Raw genomic sequence first — 27,383 nt, 5'->3', positions numbered from 1 at the left:
AGCTGTCCAGATCTTTAATTCATGGTATAACAGTCTGAAGCAACTGAGGTTGTCTGCTTGGTGGCTCAGAGTTCCTGTTATCCTCACAGGGGTGTTCAACAGCCCTCCATCAAGCACTCTGTTGTCTGCTGTGCTGCAGCTAGCATAGACACAGCCTTCCCCATTGTCCTCTCCTCTTCCTCACTCTTCCCTCAGAGTGACCTCCCTTTGGGATCCCCAAATTCTCATTTGAAAAGCAGCCTGTCAAGCTCCATTTACTCTCTTGCTAAGCCTTACAGATTTACTAACGTATTTGGGAGCATTCTATGTCCAGAAGACCTGTTTATGAGAGGATCTTCTCTGAATTTTTTTCACAGGTACTGCACATGGACAATAAATAAAAGAAGGAAGAAGGGATGCTTTTTGCAGTTTTTCTTCAAAGAATATGTATTTTAGGCAATACATCTCCAATACTTCCTCCTATCTCCTTCCTTCCCTCCCTAGTCTGATTTTATATATATCTTCTTAGGATTAGAGAGTCTAAAATGTCTGGCTGTTCCACCCCTATTTTTATAATATGTGCCTTCTTTACCATAAAAAGAAAGAAGGTAGGTATGTCTTTAAACATATTGCCAAAGTGGAGGGAAAAAAAGAAAAAAAGAAAAACAAACAAACAAACAAAAAAAACAGTTCTGGCACAATAATATCCACAGTGTGAATGCATATGAAGACAATGAATTTTGAAGAAAAGCCCAGAAGTCTTTCTATTACACTGTTCTATTCCCAATGATCCCACTTCAATGGAAGCCAAAAGGCAAGAGGTACTCTACCATTAAATTAGTGCTAGTCTTGCAATTCTTATTTTGGACTTTGATCCCATTGATATTATATGTAGAAGTAGGCGTGTTTGGAGGTTAGACTTATGCATGAAGTCAACCACCTGTGTGAATGCTTGCAGATAGGCCTTTTGATAAAAGCTGTTACCACCTACATTGCACTTTGAATTTGGTCCTATACTTTCTGTACTGACTCGTACTGTTGTGTGTAGGGTATTTAGATTAAGCTCATCTTCCACAGGGGGAAGATAAGCCAAGTTACTTTCTCATACTTTGATCCCACTTATTTGTGCATGGTTGCATATATAATTTCAAAAGAAATTATAATCTATTAAACATGAAAAGCATGAAATAGTGATTTTACTGTTCCTGAAAGAGTATCTCAGTCTAATGATGATTCTAATGAAGGGCTTATTTATTTTTCATAATTGTTATGTCAACTAAATTTTGAATAATGAAATTACAAACATAGGTAGGCACTATTATCATATTCAAGAAGATGTGCCTTCTGAGTTATGTAAAAGGATACATTTCTGAGGCTTTTCAGATAAAGCAATGACTGGCAATGATGACTGTCAACTGAAGCAAATTATTTTATCTATGGATAGCATTTTATGATTTTGTTTAAACAAAATGTCTCCAAAGGAGCATGGTACCTTATTTGTGATTTTATTTATTTATTTATTATTTAAGTCTTCTTGAACTGTCAGCATTTATGAAGCCCAATCTAAGGGAATATGCCATATATAGCTTTCTAACATTGCTTCCTTCTACAGCAGCAAACATAGTGTTTCTCATTACATTCCCGATACATTCTTTCCGTAAATCACACTAATCAGAGAAGGAAATACTATATTTTACTCTTGTTCTCACTGGTCTACATGCAACAAGGTGTCATAGGTCCTCTCACAAGGTGAGAGGTTCACCTCACAAGGTGAACAATGTCCGCTGGCCTTTATGATCTTCTAAATGTAGCTACTGTTGAGTGTCACTTTTTTCTTGTTACCTACTGCTCACAAATGTGTTTGTCTCTTTCATCCTGCCTAGTTTTTATGAAACATCATCTAGGTATGAAAAGATTAACAATGAAAAGGAAATTAGTTGCTGGCGGCACTGCATCAGAAAAAAATATTCTGTTATGACTATAAACAGTGGCATCAAATGTGAAAATAGACTTTCAAATTAATTAGCATTTAATGGAAATGGTTTTGGAATAATTATCAGATTGCTTTTAAGTGGCTACATTTACAAGCACATCTCTTCTTTCTATTAAGTCCTTGCTAGGGAAAAATAACAAATCTGTGCACATTTTGAGTTTTGAATCTGTTCTATGTTTGTATTTACTTGACAAAGAGTCATAAGGAGAATAAGGAAACAATAATACTGCCTTGTTCTTCACAGCCCCAGTGAAAGAGAGATCTGCTTCTTCTTCCAAAAGGCAAAGAGCCTTTTAAGTGAACCTTTATATGTGGGAAGGATAAGTATAGTGTTCTCTATCTTCCATACTGTAATTCTTCCAACATCCCTTAGGTAAGGGACCTCTGAGTAGACTGTACTAACAGCCTGCACACATCCACTAGGACACCTTTCTGCAAGTCCATCAAGGCTATTGCAGCGACGAATAGATGTAAAGAGATCAGATCTGACTCACTACTCATCACTAAGCCCGCACTGTTTCACATCTTTTCTCTTTTTCCCTGTGAGCCTCTCTAGTATTTTCCAAAGTGACAGACATAAGTGATGAAGTCAACTTCTTGGGAGCCTGTTTTCAAATAATCTGAACACAAGAAGTACTAAATCTTTTATTATATCCCATTTTCCCCTTGAGCATTCTAACTCTGCAAAGAATAAATAAACAAATAATTGTTTATTGTCTTCCTCCTGCAAGAATGGTAATAGCTGGGAAGACAAAAATAACAAAACTTCAGCCAGCTAGACTGCTGTTATGATAAACATGTAATCATTGCACATTTGAATCTACTTTGTTTAATATTTTTCATATACAGATACTTCATCGATTGGAAGAATGATGTGGACAGCTACTTTACCATAGATGCTACTGAAGGAACCATTGCTACTAATGAATTACTGGACAGAGAAAGCACAGCACAGTACAATTTCTCTATAATTGCAAGTAAAGTTAGTAAGTATGACACAAATTGAATTAATATGCTAATGTGGCATTTTTTTCAAAATGTAGTGCTCAAACATAAGTATGCCGTGAAGAGTGCATGTATTACTAAGAAATTATTTAGAAAGGCCCAATAAATATTATTTTCCCAGACTCGCTGTAAGGCTGTGCGATGTTCAAGCAGGTCTGTAAAGTGAGAGTTTTCTAGTAGTCCTCATTCAGGGACAGTTTCTTCAGAAGCTGAAAAAGTTTTGTCAACATGAAGAGTTCGAGACCAGAGGAGACTGTACAAGGGCCTTCCTGTTCTCATTTCTGCTTTTATAATGTGAAATATGGTCAGTCAAATAACAGGTCCCTCTATGTGCTTTCTGAGGATGTAAAAATATAAACACTCATTCAATTCTTAGGCAAGTAGTACACTAAAATTAAGTGAAGATAGCATGCTAATAATTTAAGACACTAAATGAATCAGACTGCTTGCTCTCTGCTTTTGTTTTTTTCTCTTTGTCCAAGACTCTTTCTGCTTAACCACTTGTTTTCTTTTCCTATATGATCTGTGGTGGTTTAGTTTGTTTGTGTCTTCTCTCACAAAGCTTTTATTTTCAGATAAGAACTCCCTTCCTTTGTTGTAATGAGTAACTTCAGCTTTCTTCATTGCTATTCTTGTGTGTAGCATTCCTCCTTCACGATCCTGTCAAACTGAAACACTTGTAGGCTTATACCATCTTTTGAATACAAGTTTTTTGATCATCCAGAAGCTGCATAAAGGCCACAAAAGTATCCCTTTGGACATCAGCAGGCTGTAGAAGACCACCCCTGATGTATTTCTTATTCATTCGGTATTGTTTGTGTGTCCAGAAATGCAAGTTTCTAAAGCAAAGAACATATTTTCCTCAATGTATTGCTTGGCACTGAGACTTCAGTAATACATTCTACTAACTGGAAGAGGGTGATTTTGGAAGTAGAAAAAGCATATATTATTTAAAATAAAGAAATTCTCAGTTGTAATTATCTCCCAGAGAACTACAGGTTCATTCCCTGGGGTCTGAAAATATAACAAGGACACCAGTCAGGTGAACACTTGAATTCTGTTAGCTTGAAGTAGGAATACACTGACAGAGGAAACTAAACTATCGTAAGTGATTGAGTATACAGAGATATGTGTGCATGTGTATATTGACAGGAAGTCCAGCAGAACTGTACTTCATTCCCAGAGAAACTGAAAGGCAGGTAGATGCAGTAAGGAGGTCTTCTAATGGTCTGCATTTCAGTAGAGCTTAACTATTTATTGGTGGATAAGGAACATCTGAGAACTGTAAATTTTTTCTGCAATAAGGCAGCAGCTTTAATAAGCTTAGTGTGAATCTATTTATTTAATTACCTAGACTAATTAAAGTCAACTAAAACCTCTATGAGCACTTTTTCAACACATATGCAGTAATAAAATGTTTATGTAAAGCTGAAGGAGGTAGCCTGTATTACGGAATTTCCAATTTTAACAATTACCTAGTTAAAACGCCACATGTGAGACATACTTGTGACTCATTCCATCATACGTCAATATGTATACATCAACCATTATACATAGCAATAAAAGCAATTGCTGTACCATTTCCAATAAAAATGTTGGAAAATTATGGAAGATTTGAGGTATATAAACTTTCAAAACTTTATATGCAGTTGTCTGACTAGAACTAGCACAGAAATAAACATGGGGGGTTGAGAAATGGCACACTGCACAGCCAAGAAGGTGTAAGAAAAGAAAAAGGAACACCTGAATTAAAAGAAAAAAATACATTATTATGGATTTTTTTCTGCTACAGAAGGTGATGCTACCTATTCAGTGTTGACGCAGAAACACTGAAATTACCATCTCTTATAACAGTAACAGTATACTGAACAGTACCTTGGCATATACATAATTACTCATGGATACTGGCCTAGTATTGCATAAACTTGTCCCAGGAATGGACTTTATTCTTAACTAGGTATTTTCAACTCTTGTTGATCTCTGATATTTAAAAGAAACAGACTGCAAAATATGCCTGTTACTTATTTTGCTTTCTCACATCATTTTTTCCTCTGAAAGAACACCTGAAAACCTTTTAGGTATCTGTGGTCATTTTGCAAATTATCTTTTCTTGACCAGGCCAACTATAAACAAAGCCCAACAGCTTTGTCCCCATCAAGTTAGAGAAAAATCTAAATTAGATTGGGTATGCCCTGTATATGGAAAATGATGCCAAGGTCATGAGTGGGCTTGTGTAGACTCACTGCCTGTCTCTTAGCACTGGGGCTTTCTAGTGATTGTTCCCATTGTGCTTCTGTAGCTTCAGAATGAGACCCTCTAAGAATCACAGATAATGCATGTTGTTTGTTTTTTTTTTTCTTCTTACAGCAAGTGAGAAGAAAAAAAAAATACAATCCAGAATGAATAAGAAACACAGCATAATCAAATTACCTTTCAAACCATGGCACAAATGATGTGCAGTTCATATAGCTAAACATAGCATCAGATAATACGTAAATATAAAAGTAGAATTGGATGTACCATTTGGACCTCTCTTATAAGCTGATAAGTCTGACTTTTATTAGCAGAAAAGCACCAGAGGCTGTATTTTTAAAAGGAAAATATTTCAAAAATGAGGCAGAGGAGAATTGCCTTATGTATATTAGGGTATCCTTTGATGACATCACCTATTATGGAGAAATATATATATATGTATATATATATATATATATGTACTTAAATCATTGTTCTTTGGGAATTTGTAAATGATTGTCCTCATTCTTCATTTTTATTTGACAAAGATATACTGAAAGTATTCTTCTCTAAAATCCAGGTCCTGACACTTCAGATGTGATGCAGATTGGCAGCTTGAACAGAGGCAAAACTTAGAGCCTTAGCAACAAGTTAATTATTAAATCTGCTTGTTCTAGGCTTGCTTGTGTCAGCTTGTATGCTCAGAGATGAAGGAAGTTCTTATTACCCAGAAATAACACCATATATCTTGTTTATGGACAGTTGCAGCTTGTTCCATGTGGGGAACTCAGATAAGGAAAGTTATTCTAGCCATGTTATGCAATGACCAGCTCCAATCATGTATCACTATACTGTTATTTTTATTTCTAACCCTGAAAAAAAATACCAAACACATGATCAAAACATGATCTGTGAATCTGTCTCCAAACAGCAGCACAATGGACCCTTGAGAACATCTGAGAGGTTTACCCAGTACAGAGTGATGGATGCCTACTGTCCTGTGTAACACAACACACTATAACTTTATTCTTGCCCTTGCTTAAGAAGCTCTTCCCAAAGTAGAAATCTTTCTTGGAAGGCGTATGACTGTTCTGCTAACACGCAGATCATGACATAGATGCAAAGGCAGTTGAATGCAGAAGGTCCCTTACCCAGTATAGAAAAAAAAAAAAAAATAATAAAAATTAAAAGAACGACAACAACAACAACAACAAACAGCCTTCATATCAAAAAAGTGCTTAAAAAGGAAAAGGATGTTTCAGACTCCTATTTTTCCCCATTTCATTTCCCATACTTGAAATTATTTTCTCTCCCAGAGTGTATTTCATTGTGGTTTTGTTTTCCTCTTAGAGTAAATCAGTACCCTAGTAGCTTTCGTGCTTCTTGTTTCTGAACATTTTTGATCCCATAAACTCTGTCCAAACTAATAAATTAAACATGCTTCACATTTATTCCAGGCACTAAGACCAGCTTGCACTGAGCAGCCTATTTCTATGCCATTAAATACTCTTACCTTCCAAACAGGGTGTCCACATGTAAATCAATTCTCTGAGAGTGGTCCCTCATCCAAACTAACTCTCAGCACATGAATATGAATTGCCTGCAAGACCACTAATTGCCCCAGGCCAAAACTGTTCCAAGGGCTGCTGTAAGAACTTACCAGTAGAAATATTCACAGTCCAGTGCTCAGTAAGTTCCCTGGTGTCCTGCTTAATTACCAAAGATGGAAATAGTTTTTGTACCTTACAAAAGAGGTAAAAGAGGTTAGCTGCATAAGATCTTACTTCTGGTTTCCCATCCTCAAGGCTATGGTTATGGTTGAAAATAAATGTAAAGTACCCATAATCCTTTCTATCCAAACCATCTTCCCAACTCCTATAACTCCAGGTCCAAGTCTTGTGAGTCCTTAAGAAACATGAGCTTAAATCTCAAGATGGAGTTTATCCTTTCCTGCATACTATACGTGGGACTAAGGAATCACCAGTTCTCCTCAACAGTCTTCTCAGATATCTTAGATTTGCACAAGCTTACTTGTCAAAGTATTTTATATTGCTGTAAAGATGTTAGGGTAGTCAAGCAAAAGAAGGAAGCAAGGTTGTCAGTGGATAGGACAGATAGGAAAACTGAGGAAGAGAGAAGCTAATTAATTTGCCTGTATCATACAAGCAGAATTGAAACCTGAAATATGCCTTTTAATTACTATGCTAATGATTTAACCACTTGCCTTCTCTTCTGTGTAATATGGGTTTAAAAGGCATAAGCAGATGTTTTCAGTGACTCACTCACTGACACCAGCATGCACATCACTACTGTGCTCACTGGGCTCAAAATGATTTGATTTTCAGAATAAAACAGCAAACAAAAGAAAAACAGAGAAAATCGAGGTCAACTCTGTGAAGTGGTATTTGAAATGCAATTCTCCATCCTTGTTCACAACAAGTATTACAAGTCTTTGTAATCATACATAAATTCAAAGATGTATGCAATCTTCTGACAGTCTTCCTTTGTATACATCACTAGTTTCAATGATATCACTGCAAACCAGAAAGAAAATGAATCAAACCATAATGTGAAACCCAGAATTAGCTCCATCTTATGCTGTAGTAATTCTGTTTATTTCCATGTTTGATTTTTGCTGACCATTTATGCAAGAAAAAAATCTATCTTGTAAAAATAGTTGGCAGAAAGATATATAAACTTTTCAAAGAATCACAGAAAATAAATTAGACCATCAGTGAGAAATAGATGCAAAAAGTATACACATATGTATATTTGCAAAGCTTGCTGCAGTGATTATGAGAGAAGTCAAAATGTTAATTCTTTGTACATTTTGTATGTGCATGAATTTTGAATATATTCATTCTTCTACTGGAAGGGCGTTTTTAATGTATTCCTACAAAGAAATGAAAAAAAGTATCTACACCTGTACTTTCACATCAATGCATTAACTTCTAATGTGTCTTCAGAATATATACTGAACTCCAGTTGCTCAACCTTATACCTTAGAACGAACATGCAAAACCTGAAGGAAAGCCCACGTTACTCTGTGGGAGTTGCTGGGTTCTGCAGGGGGCACTGAAAGCAGGAAAGTTTCAAGATTCTAGGTTCGGTTTCTGCCAGTATCTCTTTGAACTTCACCTACTCAGGAATAACCTGATCTCTGTGTATATTCAGAGTTAGAGTCCTGCCCTCTACTGACAAAAAATAGTATCTTAGTACTTTTTTGTTTCCTGTCAGTTCAAAGGAACCAGTTCAACTGTGACAAGTCATCTAGATTTCTTCTGGCACCTAAAGAATCCCTGCCCTGTTCCCGGCTGCTAGAACAAGTCCTGTCCACATTCATACTGCACAAAGCCTTTTTCCAGAGACCTTCTGAATGTATGGCTGGTGGTGACTTGGAAACAACTGTGGGCTCAAAGAGCACAGAAAACAATGGTCAGATTTCTATACTAATTAGACAGGTTCACAGGAAGGAACTACAAATACTGTGGGATTTTGTAGTGGTATTTTTAAGATTCCAAGCTGAATATGTAAGATGGTCAGTTTGTCCACTTCTTGTAAACAAGTAAAGCATGCTTTTACTTGCAGCCAGTGGTACTTAACTAGGAAATCACTTTGAAAAGCCTTTTGGCTTTGGCAGAGGCCTCTTGAAAACATTTCCTTTAGTAGTTCCTAAGAACAGGAAGAAATCATGTACAATTTTGACAAGTGCTACAATTAATTTCTGGATGCTGAGTTGTAAGGTATTGTCGGCCTGAGAAGAGACTTTGCCCCCTGCCGTGTTAGTTATAAACAATAGATATACACAGGTTTATACAAATTACAAAGTTAGCAGCTACTGCAAACAATTTAAACTGTCCATTTATGTCTGAAGATTCAAGAAAACTGTTCTTGTTCTTAACCATGACCCCATGCTGTCATTTCTACACCACCTAGCTTCATGGCATAGATTTCTTGAATAACTAACTGTGTCTGTGTAGTCACTGCTACTCTTTAAATTCAGAAGGATAATTATATTATATTTTGTTATGTATCTGCTATCATCCAAGGCATCTCAGTGTAATGTAAAAGAATTTTATCTGCCAGGTATTGAATTTGTATCTCCTTTCCATTGGACATTGAATTTGCAGGTAATCTTTTTCATAAAATGCATCTAGTGACTAAATTATATCAGCTTAATAAATGATGCTTATCTGTGTTAGTAAGACAGTGAACAGAAGCCTAATGTATATTATTTTTTAGGATTTATTTTGCACAAGACTATTTGGTCCTTGCAAATATTTATGCAGCTAAACAAATATGTTTTGACATAGCTTGATAATCTGAATTGAATCCTAGTTCTTTATGTTTCACTGCTAAATTTACCACTGGTTTTCAGCAAGTTTTTTTTTTTTTTTTTTTGTTTTTTTTTTTTTTTTTAAATCTTTCTCTCTCATTTTTCTCCATGTAATAAATAAATAAGTATGCTCCACTTACCTCCTTAATATCTTGGAGATGCAAACAGTGGCTAGATAATTTTGATTTTCTGCATTCCATTGTGGAAAACAGAATTCAGTTTTAATCATTGGAAGTATGAAAAGTGATCTGAGAATAGTTTGCACCTATAATTACAGGTGAAGCTTCAAAATCTGTAAATCATGCTCTGATAAACATAATCATGTTGATTGATTCCTTACTCCATGAACATTAATGGATCAGAGTCTGGTAAAAAATGATAAGAAGCTTGCTTCTGATTTCTGCTTAGTACAAATCAGAAATAAATGGAAGTCAAGGATTTTTAGAAGTCACCATACTGTGATCAAAACATATTATGACAGCTCATGGGCACTGGTGATGACAACAAACATAAATAGCATTCCTTAATGCTTTTCTCCTAAAAATTATTTATAGGTAACCCATTATTAACCAGCAAAGTCAACGTTATAATAAACGTCCTGGATGTCAACGAGTTTCCTCCTGAAATTTCAGTTCCATATGAGACATCTGTATGTGAAAATGCCAAACCAGGACAGGTATTTCAAATTTGTAATGCTTGCTATTTTTCTTTTTATTTTCTTATTATTTATAGCAACACAAAATTCTGGGTTTGAAAAACGGCATCATGTTTACATAATTCTTTTACAAATGAAATGCCTGCAATGCAAATATCTACCTTTTGGAATTCTGTTTGTTGACCTTTATGGTCTAGTTACTTTTGTGAACCCTGATTATACAGGCTACAGCCACCCTCTACTGTGAAGGGAACAGTAGTGGCAGGAGAAAGAAGCCCTTCATTTAAGATATTTAAAGACATGGATAAAACTGCAGTCAAGTGAGTAAACAGAGCAGGATGGATTACATACATCTCTGTGTCCTATCCTCAGGAAAGAAACCCACAATAACAAAGACAGTCCTCCTGAAAGCTTGTTTTTACAAGCAGTTTCAAACATGTATAGAATGCAAACCCTTTTTAAGATTCAGAATAGCACCTTATACCATGAACAGTGCCTACGTCAATAGAGCTGGCCTGGGGTTGTTGGCAAGTGCTCTTCCTGCACAAAATTTGCACAACTAAACAATGTTGTGCTGCAAAACACCAAGGCTTTGCACCTTGCTGCAAGGCATGAAAGCTACCATCACACATACTAACAGCTAGAATAGTTTCCAAGACTTGTAACTGATCAATTACAGGTGTTAATGCCAGCAGTGGAAGGAACATAGGCAGCCTGCTGTGTCATCAGTGACTTCTCTTTATATGCATGTAATATTTATGCAGCCCATATGATTTTTATTGCTTTTATTACAGATTTAATAGTAATCATATAGTATTCCTCTCATCTTCTCTCTCTCTCTTTTTTTTTTTTTTTTTTCATGCTTCAACTACCTCCCAGGAAACTTAAATTAGATTCTAGTTCATCAGATCAAAACTTTTAGTTTTTTATTCAGGCACTGATAATGGAAAGGGCAGTCTTTTACAGGTAAGGCTGCAATAAGCAATGAACTGACAAAATTATAAATATTTTTATCATAAATAATTGCCAAAACTTTTTGGCACAAAAATCTAGATCAGTGGCAATCCTACCATGAAACATTCTAACTGCGCTGTCCTCAACTAAAATCTAATAGATCCTCATCTACTCTTGAGACTCAAAAGTTCCTGTCCTCATAATCCATTCGTGCCTGGATGGCATAGACCTTTCAAACCCCTTCCACTTCCACAAAAAAAAAAAAAAAAAAAAAAAAAAAAAGTGCAGCTTTGTAAAGTACTACACCACATGGTATTCCTAATAATGGTTGTAGCAGTAAAAAAGTGAGCTGTCTTTAATTAATATATCACTCACCTGCAAACAATCAGTCATATTTTGATACAAAGAATACTTCCCCTATCATAATAGGGAAAATGCTTCTGATTTCCTTCATATATGCCAAAGGGAGACCTTCTGGGACATCACCAGACTTCTGGAGGCTAGAGCATTCAGACTCCTCATCTCCACCATCCCATTAGAGGAATGGAAGTAATCCAGAAGGATTTACCTTTCATTGTTTCACCAGAGGTTTACTTTCCACTTCTACAAAACTGTTTATTTTAGAAGAGTGAACTGACTTCAGAATTAACCTTAATCTGGTTTCAGGTAATACAGACTGTCACTGCAGCAGACAAAGATTTATCACCAGCTGGGCAAAGGTTTTCCTTCAGACTGTCACCTGAGGCTTCCAACAAACCAAATTTCACAGTCCATGACTACAGAAGTAAGTTGCTTACCTGTATCTCTCTTTCAGAGCAGCATGCTGTGATTATAATGACCATTATGATTACTTTGTATTAGTCATGCCTACAGACTAACTTTTTTACATGACACATTTCTAGTTATTAAACTATTTAGGACACACATAGATATAAATTTAAGTCTTACATTTTTTTTCTCATCTGTAGGGGCCAGGAATTGTCTGAACATCAAAGTCTGGAATTTCCTTACAGGCCTGCAAAAACAGTACTACATGTTTCATTACTCTTTCTGCCAATGCAGGTCTACCATTAAATAAGGCATTAATGCTGCATTGTTTAAATAGTACAGCTTTTCTAAATGATTTCAAAGTATGCAGCTTCTGTGCCTTCTGAAGAACACATAGTCCTATAGGAGAATTAGTTATAAATATGGACATTGCTGATGCAGTACAACATCCTACAACACTCAAAAATTGATAGATTTATATGATTAACTGCTCTGATTTTTCTCCCAGTTTTTTATTACTGATGATCTGTTCTTTATTTTTCAATTGAATGCTTCCCATAAATGGCAAAGAAGATGACTTTTTTTTTTTTTTTTTTTTTTTTTTTTTACTGCCATAGAATTCTTTAAGCATGCTTTTTGCTGTTTTCTGAACAGAAACAGCAAAAGAAAATCTCAGAATATTTTCGTTACTTTTTCCTGATTTTCCTTTCAGTGGAAAAAATCGTTTTTTTTTTTCCAATTGATAGTCTATATTTTTATACAGAATCCAATACCCAGCATCAACATTGCCATATTAATCATGCTGTACTATGTCTCTTGATTAAGTGTTACTTATCATATAACAACTGATGGTAACAGCTGTCAAAATTACAATGAAAGTACAATGACTAAGCATGTCCTTTAAGTGATAAAGTGCTTGTTTTACTTTACAGGTGGAGAGAGTGTAGGAAACTGTGGTTATGCCTGCATTGGGGCAGGTCTGCTCAAGCTCAGGCAGAAGTGTAGGATGGTATAGAGTTTAAGAAATTCAAAGTCTGACCAGACACTGAATTGGATTCATTTATTTATGTGTTTACTTATTTACACAAAGGGTGCACAAGTGGACAAATCTCTTAAGTCCTTTTTCAGGTATCTACATAAATACTTTATATACTTCTGGTGTTCTTGATGCTTGCATTATTATTGTTACAGAGAAGATAAATATCTATAATACATCATAATAAACAGCAGCAAATTTTCATTACCAATTAATTTAAACAAATTTGGAAAGAAATTTTAACACTGAGTCTATCAGTGATTAGGTGATCTTTGAAGAACTGTAATATAAGATTTTCATTAAAAAAGTTTTACCTTACTTTGCAAAGAAAGAATACGTAAGGCCACCAATAAAATTCAGTAACATTCCTTTGCTCATTTAACTATATGTTCTAATTATTATTTTAAGAAAAAGTATTTGATTCTTATTATTTAATTTTAATTTGAAAAGATGGTAAGTATGCTGTCGAGTATTCGTTTCTTGAGAAATGTTATCTCATCTAAGAAGAGCTAGAAATTAAAAAAAAAAAAAAATGCATAGGCTGCTTAGTAAGTCATTTTTTCTTATATTTAACATATGACTCAGAATTTCTGACAATGTTAACTTTTGTCAAGGTTAGGAGATATCAAACGAAAGCCAACAAAATAAGCACAGCAATTAATTATGAATACCTTAACAATTAAGAAAGTTCAGGGAAAAAAAATGAAACAGCAGAAAAAATACCTCGGATTATTATTATTATTATTATTATTATTATTATTTTCATAGCTCCTCTGTGTGGATGAGTGGATGACAAGGCAAAAATGTTTTGTTTCCAGTCTTAGTGGTGACTACAGTCTAAGGACATCATAGATAGCTATGTTTATAGTTTATTGACGAGCAAAGAATTTCACTTAATGATTTGTAAATACAGTATGTAATGAAACCAAAATCTTCACAACATCGCAGATATGAATATTATTAACTTATTAAACCAGAAATATGTAGATCAACATTTTTTCAGAGACCATTCAACTAGTTTTCTTGAGACAGTTCAAGTAATATAAAGCCCTATAATTGAATTAAGTCCTCTTACTTTGTTTTTCTTGTAAGATTAGGTCATTATTCTTCTCCTGAAGTGCTTAGTCTAAAACATTTGGTTTTAATATCTACTACTTTCTCAAAATGCTATGGTATTGCAACATCTAACTTTATTTAGTCCAAGCAAGATTAAAAGGTTGCTCGTCATTGAGTCCCACTGGACTTAAATGTTTGATAGTGGTGAAGTTTGCTTCCTCTTAATGCTGCACTGTAGTTTCTGTTCTTTTCCATTCTCTGATTTGCTGTCCATAGTATTTTCTTGGAAAGCTCAACATGATGCACTATCTTCTGCCTTTTGTTTACCAAAAAGGTGGAAAGTCTGCTCTGTACACAGTTTAGAAATGCAATAACAAAAACTCATTTTTGCTACAGGTAGGACACCCCTTAAAAACATAAATACAATAATTTTTAACTTAGAGACTGTGTACTTGTGTACCTTGTGTGCCTTGTACTAACAAGACAGGTACTTTGTAAGAAGAATTTGGGGTTTATTTGGGGAAACAATCTTGCTTGTCACATTATAGTTAATACTTTTACAAATAAAGATGTCTTAACATTTTTAAACACATCAAGATGCTCAATATCCAGTGCTATTTGATAGTGTTACAATCATGGGTGATGTGAAATTAGAGCAGGTGTAATTTGTTTGTAGTGCAAAAATAAAATTCACTGAACTTGTCATGTCCATGTGCCATGTTTGTTTGACAAAATGGTGACTTTCTGAAATAATCATTCTGTTAGTCAAGTGCTTTCTGAATGGTGTCTGATCATAATGCATCTGATCTTGGGTATTTAGGATTCCTTCTTATTGTCCTGTTGAATTCAGCGGCATTAATTTTTCTACCTAGTGACAAAACTCCAAGCAGAATGAGAGTCATAGCATAGATAACAAATAACCTTTTCTGAAGATACAGTAAAGCACAGGGGTGAGATGACAAAATAGTTACTGCTGCAGGCTACCTTCATTCAGATCTGACAGATTATTGATTCATTGCTAATTTTATTTTCTTTTTGTTTTGAATATAATTATTTTGAGCCGCACATCAATTTCATGCTGCTGTTTGATTCAAGAAAAGCAGTGATAACTGAATAGCTACTGAGAAGAAATGACAAAACCTAACTTCTAGGACCTCTGAACATATTTGTAACTAACAGATGGAAAATGTACTGATTATAAATTACTCAGTTCATTTCTGTACTTATTTTTAATGAGGCAAGAAAGTTGAAGGTGTTTTGTATTTTGTCCAAGTATCTTACTTTCATTTTTAAAGGGAAATGAATTGCTTAATAGAGAGCAAGTAGATCTAAATATACTTGCAATCGAGTCCTTTTGAGTACAGTCCTGGACTTTAAGGAAATAAGGAGAAAAGAAAGACTGAAAAGCCTTCCTAATTTAATACTTGTGGTGTTTTTATTTATGTATTTATTTATTTTCTTTCAAATGCTAGCTGTCAAGCTAACAAGTTTACAAGAAATGAAATATTAGTTGATACTCGGCACCAATCAGAATACAGTACCATCTGTAATGATAAAATCAGGTAATTACATAAGATCTTGTCACTCACTGAGTTTCAGAAATAAAACAGCTTCCTTCGACTAAAGGTGATACAAACTACAAGTGTGAATTCAGTGCACAATAAAAATCCTGTAATATCTGTCTCATGTTTTACAGACAACACAGCTGGGATTGAAACTGAGAGAAATGGCTACAGTAGGAGGCAGCAAGAGCTGTACTTTCTTCCAGTGGTAATAGAAGATAGCAGTTACCCTGTCCAGAGCAGCACAAACACAATGACTATCCGAGTTTGCAGATGTGATTCTGATGGTACCATTCTGTCCTGCAACGTGGAAGCAATCTTCTTGCCAGTAGGCCTCAGCACAGGAGCACTGATTGCCATCCTGCTGTGTATTGTTATACTTCTAGGTTAGTTCTCATGACATGATTTGAAGTGCATTATTATGACTCTCCTGTGAATTAATTTGAAGTGAGTTATTATGACTCACCTGTGAATTAATTTGTGTTGTCATTAGATTAATCTGGAATTTTAAAAAGCCACTGAAAATTGTGTGGATGTTTAGGAGAACTTGTGTGCTTCTACCTTTCTAGGAAAGCATCCCAAAACACTGACCATGAATGTGAATCTGCTAACCCCTACATGTTTCTTAGCGCATGAAACGAACCAGCTTTCAGTGGAACCTGAACTGTGTTTTTTTCTCTGAAACCATTTCACTTAATACTTTTCTTGAAAAGCTGACATTTTTTAAATTACTAAGAGAAGTCTTACTGACAGTAACAGCAGTAAAGGACTTAGTAAAGGCCTTTATTTAGTTCTTAATACCAACTTGAGAAAAAGAAAAGGGATGAAATGAAAGAGAAGAAAATATTTGTAATGCAGACTGTGACTGGCTAGGTTGCTGTAAAACTTGACACAAACATTTTAATATTAGGTGGGCTTGCCTTCCATAACATGGCATCATCATCTAGATCTACATTATTTTTAAATCTCATCTTCTCATTTACAGAATGCCCAAGGCAGTCCATACTAGTCCATCCTACCTACAGAAAAACTTTAATGACCTGGTAATAAAGTCAAGCCAACTTTGTAACATACACAGGCTCACTGTGGGCCACATAATGCAGACTGATTCTTACAGAGGCCTCTTCTTGATACTAATGGGCTTCCTAGATCTCATGCTAATCCTTGTTCAGGTTTATTAGATTGGAAAAAGAGCACAGACGCTGAATATAATGTAGGGATACATCTTTCCATTTGGATAAATATAGTAATTTACCACTTAAGTAAGTACTACAGTACTTGTAGTAAGTACTTGTAGTAAGTACTACAAGTCCTTGGGATTACTTTTAAAAAATATATTTTATTTTATTTTATTTCTAGGGAGTTGCTGGATAAAAACAGCTAAGAGTGAGCTTCAGAATAACAAATTAAAAAAAAAAAAAAAGCCATTATGAAAAAAGTTTTGGCTTATTTCAAAGTGAAGAGTTAAGGCAGTTATAACTCCATCTTAAGGCAGGATTCTCAGGATATCTAACTCTCTTTTACAGACTCATGTGTCTAGAAGACCTACCACAGGTGTAGCAAAGCATTTTATGTTGCCATTCTTATGTCCAGTAATCTAGATGGTGTGAACTACACATCAGAGAGCCTGGCACTTTTAGTCCAGTTTTTCAGTTTCTGGGCAAACAGGAATACTTGAAGTCTAAATTTCTCCCAGATTTGCTAAGTGATCATGCAGGCCTTTAAGAGTATTGTGTTTATGTTTCCCTAATGGTTTGTTGAAACAAATAAAGTATTTATTTTAAAAAATCTGCATATTCAACAAAAAATAGTTATGTCAAAGAACTAACCAACTCTGCTGATGATGAATGCTCTTGGCACATATAGCACTAATGAAAATATTTGAATTCATGGTTTGTACAGAACTCCAGACCAAATTGAGATTGTGTTTGGAGAAGAGGTTTTAATCTTTTAATAACTCCCTTCATTCCAATCAGCCTGGTATATTACCAAGAAAAGATAATGTATAAATTATGAAATCTCTAATGACATGTATATCATAAGAGAATGACATTTATCTTATATCCAGACTTTTTCTTTACTATTCCTCTGATAAATTAAAAAAAAAAATCCTTCAGGAATTTCATTACTTGCTGTGAACCTGTCGTCCCACAGTCACTAAAACTGTACTTGAAGTCATTCTCATTGGACTTATTTCTGCATAAAAGACAGTTAATATATTAGTATAGGGAGTCATTTTATGCCACACAAACCTGACCATGAATTTGTAATTATTGCAACTCTGTCTTCACTATTGTGTTACTTCACAAACAGCAGTTTGAATATTCTCATTTCTACTAAAGACATTTAAGGAATTAAATATAAGAAAATGCCAGTTTACTACTAGCAGATTCTGCATTTGATAAACTGTATCTCCAAACTACTGAAAAAAAAAAAAAAGAAAAAAAAAAAAAAAAAAGGAAAAAAGAAAAAAAGAGAAAAAAAAAACACATACAACAAACAAACAAACAAACAACAACAAAAAAACAACAACAACAACAAAAAAACCTAAACCATAAACCAACTTCTATTGAATACAAAATCACAGTTGGAAGGCACTTATGGAAATTAACTAGTCCAACCTCCCTGCTTGGAGCAGAGCCATTTAAAGAAGGGCTGTATTCAGCTGAGTTTTTAGTATCTCCAAAGATGCATGCAACAGAACTTCTATGGGAAACATGATCCAGTGCTTGGCAATCATGACAGGAAAAAAAAAAAAAAAAAAAAAGACTTCTTTTTTAATGGAATTTCCTGTATTTCAAGTTACACACATTGCCTCTTGTCCTGTCGCTGGGCACTACTGAGAACACTCAGGCTCCCTCTTCTTTGCTTCCATCCATCAGGTATTTATGCACATTGATATAAGATCCCCTTGAGCCTTCTCTCCCCCAGGCTCAACAGTTGCAGCTCTCAGTACCTCTTTGTATGTCAGATGCTCCAATCCCTTTGTCATCTTTGTGACCCTTTGCTGGATTTGCTCCAGAAAGTCCATGTCTGCTTTGTACAGAGAAACCCAGGCATGTGCCCAGCACTCCAGATGTGGCCTTACCAGTGCTGAGCAGAGGGCAAGGATCGCCTCCCTTGGCCTGCTGGCAACACTTTTCTTAATAAAGTCCAAGCTGTTGCTAGCCTTCATTGCCACAGGGGCACATTTTTAGCTCAGGGTGAACTTGCTGCCCACCCGTATTCCTAGGTCCTTCTCTACCAAGCTGCTTTCCAACCACTCAGCCTACAGCATGTCCTGGTGCATGACATTATTCCGCTTCTCCTGTCGGATTTGGCATTTCCCTTTGTTGAACTTCATTAGTTTCCTATTGGCCCATTTCTCCAACCTGTTGAGGTACCTCTGAATGGTGTCATAAACCCCAGTTTTCTATCACCTGCAAACTTGCAGATGGTGCACTCTATCCAGGTCATTAACGAATATGTTAAACAAAACTGGTCCCAGTATTGACCCCTGTGGTATATCATTAGGGACTGGCCTCAGATATCTAGCTATCAATTACAACATTTAAAGCTTAGCCATTTGGCTAGTTTTGCCATCCACCTCACCACCCAGTTACCTAGTCAACACTTTCTCAGTTTTTTCTGTGAAAGTTTTTATGGAGATAGCATCAAATACTTAGCTAAAGTTAGGATAAAAAACATCCACTACTCTCCTTTCATCCACCAGACACCTCACTGGAGAAAGCTAGCAGGTGAGTTGAGCACAATTTTTCCTTCATAAAGCCCTGTTTTATTCTGACATTTCCTGTTCTTAATAGGTTTATAAAAGGAGGGTTTCCAGAATTATTTTCTCCATTATTTTCATCAGGATCTGAGGTGAGGCTGACTGGCCTGTAGTTCCCTGAATCATTCTTATTGCCCTTCTTTGAAACAGTAGCGACAATTGATCCAGTCCTCAGAAATTTCTCTCTGTCACCAAGACATTTCAAAGATTATCTACAGTGGCCTTGCAATGACATCAGTCATTTCTCTTACCATGGCATATGTCCTATCAGGCTCACTGTCCTTGTCTATGTCCAGTTTGTTTAAGTTTTCCCTAACATGATCTTCTTTGACCAAGGATAAGACTTTACTGCTCCAAAGTTTCCTTCTGGTCTCAGGGACCTGAGATTCCTGAAGGACAACCTCACCAATAAAGACAGAGGCAAAGAAGTGTAGCCTTTTCTGAGTCCTTTGGCACTGGTTCCCCTGCTGCATTCATCAGTGGGCCCACATTTTCCCTGGTGTTCCTCATGCTGCTCAAGTACTTGCACAAGCCCTTCATGTCCCCCTTGAGATTCAACACCAGATGGGCTTTGGCTTGCCTAACCCCACTCCTACATTTTCAGTTACTCTATATTTGTCCTGGCTTACCAGTCTTTGCTTCCACCTCTTATATGATTCCTTTTTGTCTCTGAGTTTAGTCAGGAGGTACATAATGATCCATGAAGGCCTCCTGCTGCCCTTGCTTGATGTCCTGCTCATAGGGACAGACTGCTGTTGAACTTGGAGGAGGTGATACTGGAAAATCAACCAGCTTTCTGGAACCCCTTTTCTCTCCAGAACCATATCACACATGATTCTTCAAAACAGATTCCCACAGAGGCCAAAATGCCCTAAAAATAAATAAACAAATACAAAGATGAAGTAGGACTTTTTTTTTCTCCATCTCAAAGATTCTTTTTTTTTTTTTTTAATTTTTTTCCTTTAATACTGATTTGTTGTTGTTTTTATCTCATTCCTGTTCTCTCTTTGAAGCATGGAAATTTGGGGATTTTTCTCTGCTGTGTCATGAAAGACATTTTTAAAAAAATCCTCTCTATCTCTCAGAACTGTCCAACCCTATTTTTTAAATAAAGCAGGTCAGCAGGAAGATTATTTGTTACTTCCTTCAGCAGCACAGCAAGCACTAAGGAAAGTTAGATTCATACATCAAACTGCAAATCACTTTTTGTTGGCTAGAACACTGCTATTTTTTATAAGAATAGTAGGAGCCTAACTTCTAAGAAAAAAAAAAAAAAAATCCTTTTGCTTCCTCACAGCTTTCAAGGGAAGATATAATGATATATCACCAGAGTACCAAATTATTTCTGTGCATGTCTTAACTTCAGTTTTCTCTCGTTACAGTCATTGTGGTACTATATGTAGCACTACGGAGGCAGAAGAAAAAGGACACCCTGATGACCTCTAAAGAAGACATCAGAGATAATGTTATCCATTATGATGATGAAGGAGGTGGAGAAGAGGACACCCAGGCTTTCGACATTGGTGCCCTGAGGAATCCCAAAGTGATTGAAGATAACAAAATGCGCAGGGACATAAAACCAGACACTTTGTGTTTCCCACGTCAGAGACCACCAGTGGAAGATAACACAGACATTAGAGATTTCATTAATCAAAGGCTGCAGGAAAATGATGTGGATCCAACTGCACCCCCTTATGACTCCTTGGCAACCTATGCTTATGAAGGAAATGGATCTGTTGCAGAATCTCTCAGCTCCATTGAGTCCCTTACTACAGAGGCAGACCAGGATTATGACTATCTGAGTGACTGGGGACCTCGCTTTAAGATCTTGGCAGACATGTTTGGAGAAGAAGAAAGTTATAACCCTGACAAAGTCACTTAAGAACAAGTACAACAGTGAAATAAAAAGAAAAGTAAACCAACAACAAATTAAAAAGATAAACCTAAGCTTTATAATAGGAATTCCTTTGATTATAAGAGACAGCAAATATTTCCAGCAAGTTACTACATTTATCATAAAGTCAGTTTTTGTTTGATCTACAACAGAGAGATAAATCCTGTAATATACAGTTTTTTGTTGTTGTTATTTTGTTACTCTGGAATTACACTGAGACAAGCTCAGGCCTACAAGGTAAAGTTTACCGATTGACTTAGAAAGAAGATAGCTTTCTGGCATCACGGTGGAAGAGTGGTAGCTTTTTCGTAATTCCACTAAAGTGCCTATTGAAACTTTTATCATTTAAGTGGTAAAGAGTCTGCTGTTATGGTGTTACAAAACTGAATGGTAAATTGGACATGAACTTTAAGACAAGAAGCAATAGCAACACGCTGACTTCTTTTAGAACAAAAAAGGAAACAACTTCCTGGAGTATATCTAATGACTAAAACTAAGGGGGGGAGGAGGAGATGGGGGGGTTCATTGTGTTTGGGGTTTATGTTTTTTGTTTGTTTTTGTGTTTTTTTGTTGTTGTTGTTTTGTTGTTTTTTTTTTTTTTTTAAAAAAAAAGAAGAAAACAGTATGATGAGGCATCATATTTCTTCTTCCAAAATTTCACAGAGAATTTAAATTTAAAATGCTATTGCTCACTCTACAGTTGTAAAGCCAAAATTAAAAAGGAAAAGATCTTAGCATACATCAATGAATATTTAAATGTTCATGAAAATATTACTTTTTTTTTTTTTTTTTTTCCAGAATAATAAAAAATGAAAGCAGCTACTCCTTTACGTGAAGGAAATTTCCCTTGGCTTTCCCTCTTCTTTTAAAATGAGACTACTATTAGAACATAAAATGGGAAGTTTTATTTCTTTAAGAGTGTTGTTGTATTTTTAGCACCAAGTCACTTTTTTCCTTGTAATTATCACTAAAGAAGTATTTGTAAAGAACTCCACATCATTTTTCTTTGCAATTAGATTGTTCTGTAGGTACTATAGGCATACATACTCTATACATATTGTAGAGTAGTTATTTTTTAACTGACCATCCGCAACAGTTCACCGGATCATTGTTTTTTGGCATCAGACCCTCATCAAATATTTTAGAAAGCATTCTGAGCATGGAAAACATATTAATTTTGTTCTTTATAGAATCACAGAATGTTTTGGGTTGGAAGGGACCTTAAAGATCACCCAGTTCCAACCCCCCTACCATGCAGAGCCACCTCCCACTAGACCAGGTTGCCCAAAGCTACATCCAGAACTCCAGAGATGGGGCATCCAGAACTTCTCTGGGCAACCAGTTCCAGTGCCTCCAGCAAAGAATTTCCTCCTAACATCTAGCCATTACACCTTGTCCTAATTAAATCTACCCCTTGCTAAAATATTAACAGAAGCAAAATAACATTAAAACAGTATGCTTATCCACGCTTCACGTACATATCCAAGCAAGAGCAAATAACAGAAGCACAGATATTTGCAAGGCATTATGCCATGGAAGAGCTCTTATAAAACTATTTCATGTGGGTTTTTCTGATGATCTAAAGCATACACATTTTGTAAGGCAGTAGTTTATGGTCCATGAAGTGCAAATATACTTAATTCTCCTTCTAAAATCTACACAGTGCTATACAATCTGCTGAGCTCTATTCCTGATTAACAGCACTGGCAAGGTCAATCCGAGTCTTTCATGAATAAGGTGTTTTCCATTCACTTCAGGTCTGCAGCTTATTTTTTGTACCACTGAAGAATTAAGAGCTACCAGATATCGTTCTCTCACAAGCCTGATTAACACACCCAAAGTTTTCTTTACTCTCATGGAAATATAAGAGTATTTCAAATGTGTGTAAATGACTCTCCCAATAAGATTTTAAAAGACATACAGCTTAAATAAGATTAGGATCATTTGGTAAAATTGGACAAGGCTCCACTAAAACCAGTTGACATAGCTCATACCAGCAGAGTGCTGGGGAAGAGACACTGTATGTGGTAACGAGAAATATTTGTTGTTGGTGTTTTTGTTTGTTTGTTTGTTTTCATTATCCACAAAGGTATTCTATGTTTCTTAAAAGACAAACTAAGGCAACAAAAGCTCTCTCTCACATGACAGGGAAGAAAATGGATTAGAAAGGGCCATTGACCAGTGTAACAATTTTGACATTGAATGTGATGCTTTTAAATTTTGTGCTTCTTACAGCATAGCAAGGGCAACTTGATACTGCAGAGTAGGCCTAAAACAGAACTCTGGGAAAAATATATATATATATATGTATGTATATATATTTGCTACAAGTTACAAGACAGGTTTGATTCATGCAAAATTCATTCTTTTGGAGGTACTCTGCAAAGCTTCCTCATGTGGCATATGCATAGCAATACATCCTCCCCTGTTGCCACAGCTAAAACAAGCATCTGACACCGCTCATTTACGGATGTGCAATCTTGGGGCCAATGTCTGCTTTTTGTAACTGCATTGGTCCTTTACAATTATTTACATTAGTAAAGTCAATGTAAGCAAGAACAGAGTTTGGCTTTCTGACATCACATAGCAAGCTTGTTCCTGAGAAAGTTGCAATTCTAGCAGCTACTGGGTGAACATTAAAACTCAAACAGGCTGCCATTTGAGTACACAAAAAATGTGATCTTAATTATGCTATCACACACGATTCAGATACAACAGTGAGTTGTTATATGCTAAATAAATAATAAATTGAATATCAGAAGCATATTTTTTGACATTTATGAGCTTTGTAATTGAGATGTTCCTATCACATAATTAATAAACTTCCAGAAAGACATAAAAAAATGAGTATGTAAAACAATTACCCTATAAAATCTTAATTAAAATCTAAGACCTTTTTTTAAGGAGTAATCAAACAATTTTGACTTAATGGGGATATTTTTTGTAAACAGTTCTATAGAAGTAAGGAAAGTAAGTGCTTTATGTTTACACATAATCTGGGATCCAAATAATTTGTGTTTAGTTCCACGTTCTGTCACTGTCTTTCTAAAGATGCCGGTCAGGTTTTACAACCTTATTTTTTAAAAATGGGAGTTGGACAAATACAAAGTTTACAAAATTTAAAATATGTCAAGGCATCTGAGATGACATGAAGTCAATGGGATTAAGGAACCCCAGTACATTTGTAAATTCTATCACATAAGTACTTGTGCTTGTAAACACGATATCTTTGAAAAATCCCTACAAATATCTGCACAATCCAGATCTTACAGTGGATGTCTGTCTTTGTCTGGACTGTGGAGAAAGCCATAAACCTCCACATTGTATGAGTAACAGGAAGCTACTTATGATACTGCTTAAAAGGCACTAAAGTGGTAGAATCAAGAGAAATACTTTTCATTTAAATTTCCAAAGTTAAGATTCTGGTGCACAAACATCTGACATCATCTTAAATGCCTCAACATTGCCCCTCCAAAACACAAAACATTCTGTAAAATGCCTTCAGCTGGTGAAGGCTTCGAGACATTGCACTAGCAGAGACAAATCCGTGATTTAAGTTAAACCATTGTGATATGATTAGCGCTGCTGAAATACAAGTCTATTTGGAAAGCATTCAGCTGAGAAGAGAAGTATTTAGAGAAATCTATCTGATAAGCTTACACTGCAGACACACAGAACTGAAATATATATAACTGAACCTCCGAAAGGAATTTCAGGGAAGAAAGAAAATGTCTTCTGTGCCCTCCCAAGAGACACCTGAAAATGCTGCTACTTAGAAAAGTTCAGAAAATTTCACTGTGTGATCAGAACATAAAAGAATTCAAAAAAAAAAAAAAAAAAAAAAAGAATTTAAGAGTGCTACATCTCAAATCTGAAGATGCTGTTATTCTTGAAATGCAGATTTGCAATATTGTCAGTGAATCAGATAGCAAAGACTTGGAAAGTAATATGGCACAAAGATCCATTTGATTATTTTACGCTTCTCTTATTTTTATTTTTATTTTATAAATTTGCTTTAGATTTTGCTGTTCAGAAATAAAATCATAGTTACTGAAGATTTACTCTGAGTTATTAAAGCAGAGTTCATTATGGAGCAAAGGGCAATAAACAACTCAATATATTACTGAAAAATATTGTTCTAGACACCACCTTGCAAATGTTTTTACCTTAAGCATAAGATGTTTGTACACTGATAAACACAACTGCTCTTTCACAGTAGTGAAAAATAAAGTTCATAAAACTGCATTGCTATGAAAAACCTCTATTAAGTGAATACAAAAAGAAAATATATTAATACTCTGGGTTGCTGGCATTGTATATGACACTAATGTCCAGGAATACTGGTGGGCAGCAAGTTCACCCTTAGCCAAAAATGTGCCCCTGTGGCAATGAAGGCTAGGAGCAGCCTGGACTTTATTAGGAAAAGTGTTGCCAGCAGGCCAAGGAGGCGATCCTTGCCCTCTGCTCAGCACTGGTAAGACCATATCTAGAGTGCTGGGCACATGCCTGGGTTTCTCTGTACAAAGCAGACATGGACTTTCTGGAGCAAATCCAGCAAAGGGCAACAAAGATGACAAAGGGATTGGAGCATCTGACATACAAGGAGGTACTGAGAGCTGCAACTGTTGAGCCTGGGGGAGAGACGGCTCAAGGGGATCACAGAATCACAGAATCACAGAATAGTCTAGGTTGGAAGAGACCTCCAAGATCACCGAGTCCAACCTCTGACCTAACGCTAACAAGTCCCCCACTAAACCATATCCCTAAATGTCCCCAATCATCTAAATGTCTTTTAAAGACCTCCAGGGATGGTGACTCAACCAATCCCCTTGGCAGCCCATTCCAATGCCTAACAAGTCTTTTAGTAAATATTTTTTTTCCTAATATCCAACCTAAACCTCCCCTGGCACAACTTTAGCCCATTCCCCCTCCTGCTGTCACCGGGCGCATGGGAGAATAGACCTACACCCAGCTCGCTACAGCCTCCTTTCAGGTACCTGTAGAGTGCAATAAGGTCACCCCTGAGCCTCCTCTTCTCCAGGCTAAACAGTCCCAGCTCCCACAGCTGCTCCTCGTAAGACTTTTCTCCAGACCCTTCACCAGCTTCATAGCCCTTCTCTGGACTTGCTCAAGCACCTCAATGTCCTTCTTGTAGTGAGGGGCCCAAAACTGAACGCAGTACTCGAGGTATGGCCTCACCAGAGCGGAGTACAGGGGGACAATCACTTCCCTGGACCTGCTGGCCACGCTGTTTCTAATGCAAGCCAGGATGCTGCTGGCCTTCTTGGCCGCCTGAGCACACTGCTGGCTCATATTCAGCCAACTGTCAACCACTACTCCCAGGTCCTTCTCTGCCAGGCAGCTTTCTAACCACACATCTCCCAGCCTGTAGCTCTGCTTGGGGTTGTTGTGCCCCAGGTGCAGGACCCGGCACTTGGCCTTGTTGAACTTCATACCGTTGGCCTCAGCCCATCGGTCCAGCCTATCCAGATCCACCTGCAGAGCCTTCCTACCCTCGAGCAGATTGACACATGCACCTAACTTGGTGTCGTCTGCAAACTTGCTGAGGGTGCACTTTATCCCCTCATCCAGATCATCGACGAAGATGTTAAAGAGGACTGGTCCCAGTACCGAGCCCTGGGGAACTCCACTAGTGACCAGCCTCCAACTGGATTTGACTCCATTCACCACAACTCTCTGGGCCCAGCCATCCAGCCAGCTCTTAACCCAACGAAGCGTACGCCAGTCCAAGCCATGAGCAGCCAGTTTCCTGAGGAGAATGCTGTGGGGGACGGTGTCAAGTGCCTTACTGAAGTCAAGGTAGACCACGTCCACAGCCTTTCCCTCATCCACTAAGCATGTCACCTTGTCATAGAAGGAGATCAGGTTCGTCAAGCAGGACCTGCCTTTCATAAACCCATGCTGACAGGGCCTGATTGCCTGCTTGCCCTGCAAGTGCCGCATGATGACACCCAAGATAATCTGCTCCATGAGCTTCCCTGGCTCTGATGTTAAACTAACAGGCCTATAGTTCCTTGGGTCTACCCTCCGGCCCTTCTTGTAGATGGGCATCACGTTTGCTATCCGCCAGTCAAGTGGGACCTCCCCCGATAGCCAGGACTGCTGATAAATGATTGAAAGCGG

The 27,383-nt window shown here is 36.6% G+C and overlaps 1 protein-coding gene and 1 long non-coding RNA gene across 15 annotated transcripts in view; one reads left to right on the top strand and one right to left on the bottom strand.

The window, feature by feature from the left end:
- Nucleotides 1–21,274, top strand: part of LOC118163294 (cadherin-12) — a 570,217-nt gene extending 548,943 nt beyond the window's left edge. For 9 of the 10 annotated variants that reach the window (XM_035319833.1, XM_035319828.1, XM_035319829.1 and 6 more), the window contains 5 exons: nt 2,822–2,958; nt 10,100–10,221; nt 11,821–11,938; nt 15,711–15,962; nt 20,728–21,274. In XM_035319833.1, the coding sequence (XP_035175724.1) occupies nt 2,822–2,958; nt 10,100–10,221; nt 11,821–11,938; nt 15,711–15,962; nt 20,728–21,227 (1,129 nt within the window). In that variant the 3' untranslated portion in view covers nt 21,228–21,274. The remainder of the gene's footprint in view (nt 1–2,821; nt 2,959–10,099; nt 10,222–11,820; nt 11,939–15,710; nt 15,963–20,727) is intronic. The other variant, XM_035319834.1, reaches the window with a different exon arrangement.
- Nucleotides 19,936–27,383, bottom strand: part of LOC118163296 — a 268,072-nt gene continuing 260,624 nt past the window's right edge. For all 5 annotated transcript variants that reach the window (XR_004748963.1, XR_004748964.1, XR_004748967.1 and 2 more), the window contains one exon: nt 19,936–20,216. This is a non-coding gene — a long non-coding RNA (uncharacterized LOC118163296). The remainder of the gene's footprint in view (nt 20,217–27,383) is intronic.

Source organism: Oxyura jamaicensis, chromosome 2, assembly GCF_011077185.1.
Source record: "Oxyura jamaicensis isolate SHBP4307 breed ruddy duck chromosome 2, BPBGC_Ojam_1.0, whole genome shotgun sequence".
NCBI classification, from domain to species: Eukaryota; Metazoa; Chordata; class Aves; order Anseriformes; family Anatidae; genus Oxyura; species Oxyura jamaicensis.
The sequence above is the reverse complement of the archived record's forward strand: the minus strand, read 5'-3'. Positions and strand labels throughout refer to the sequence as shown.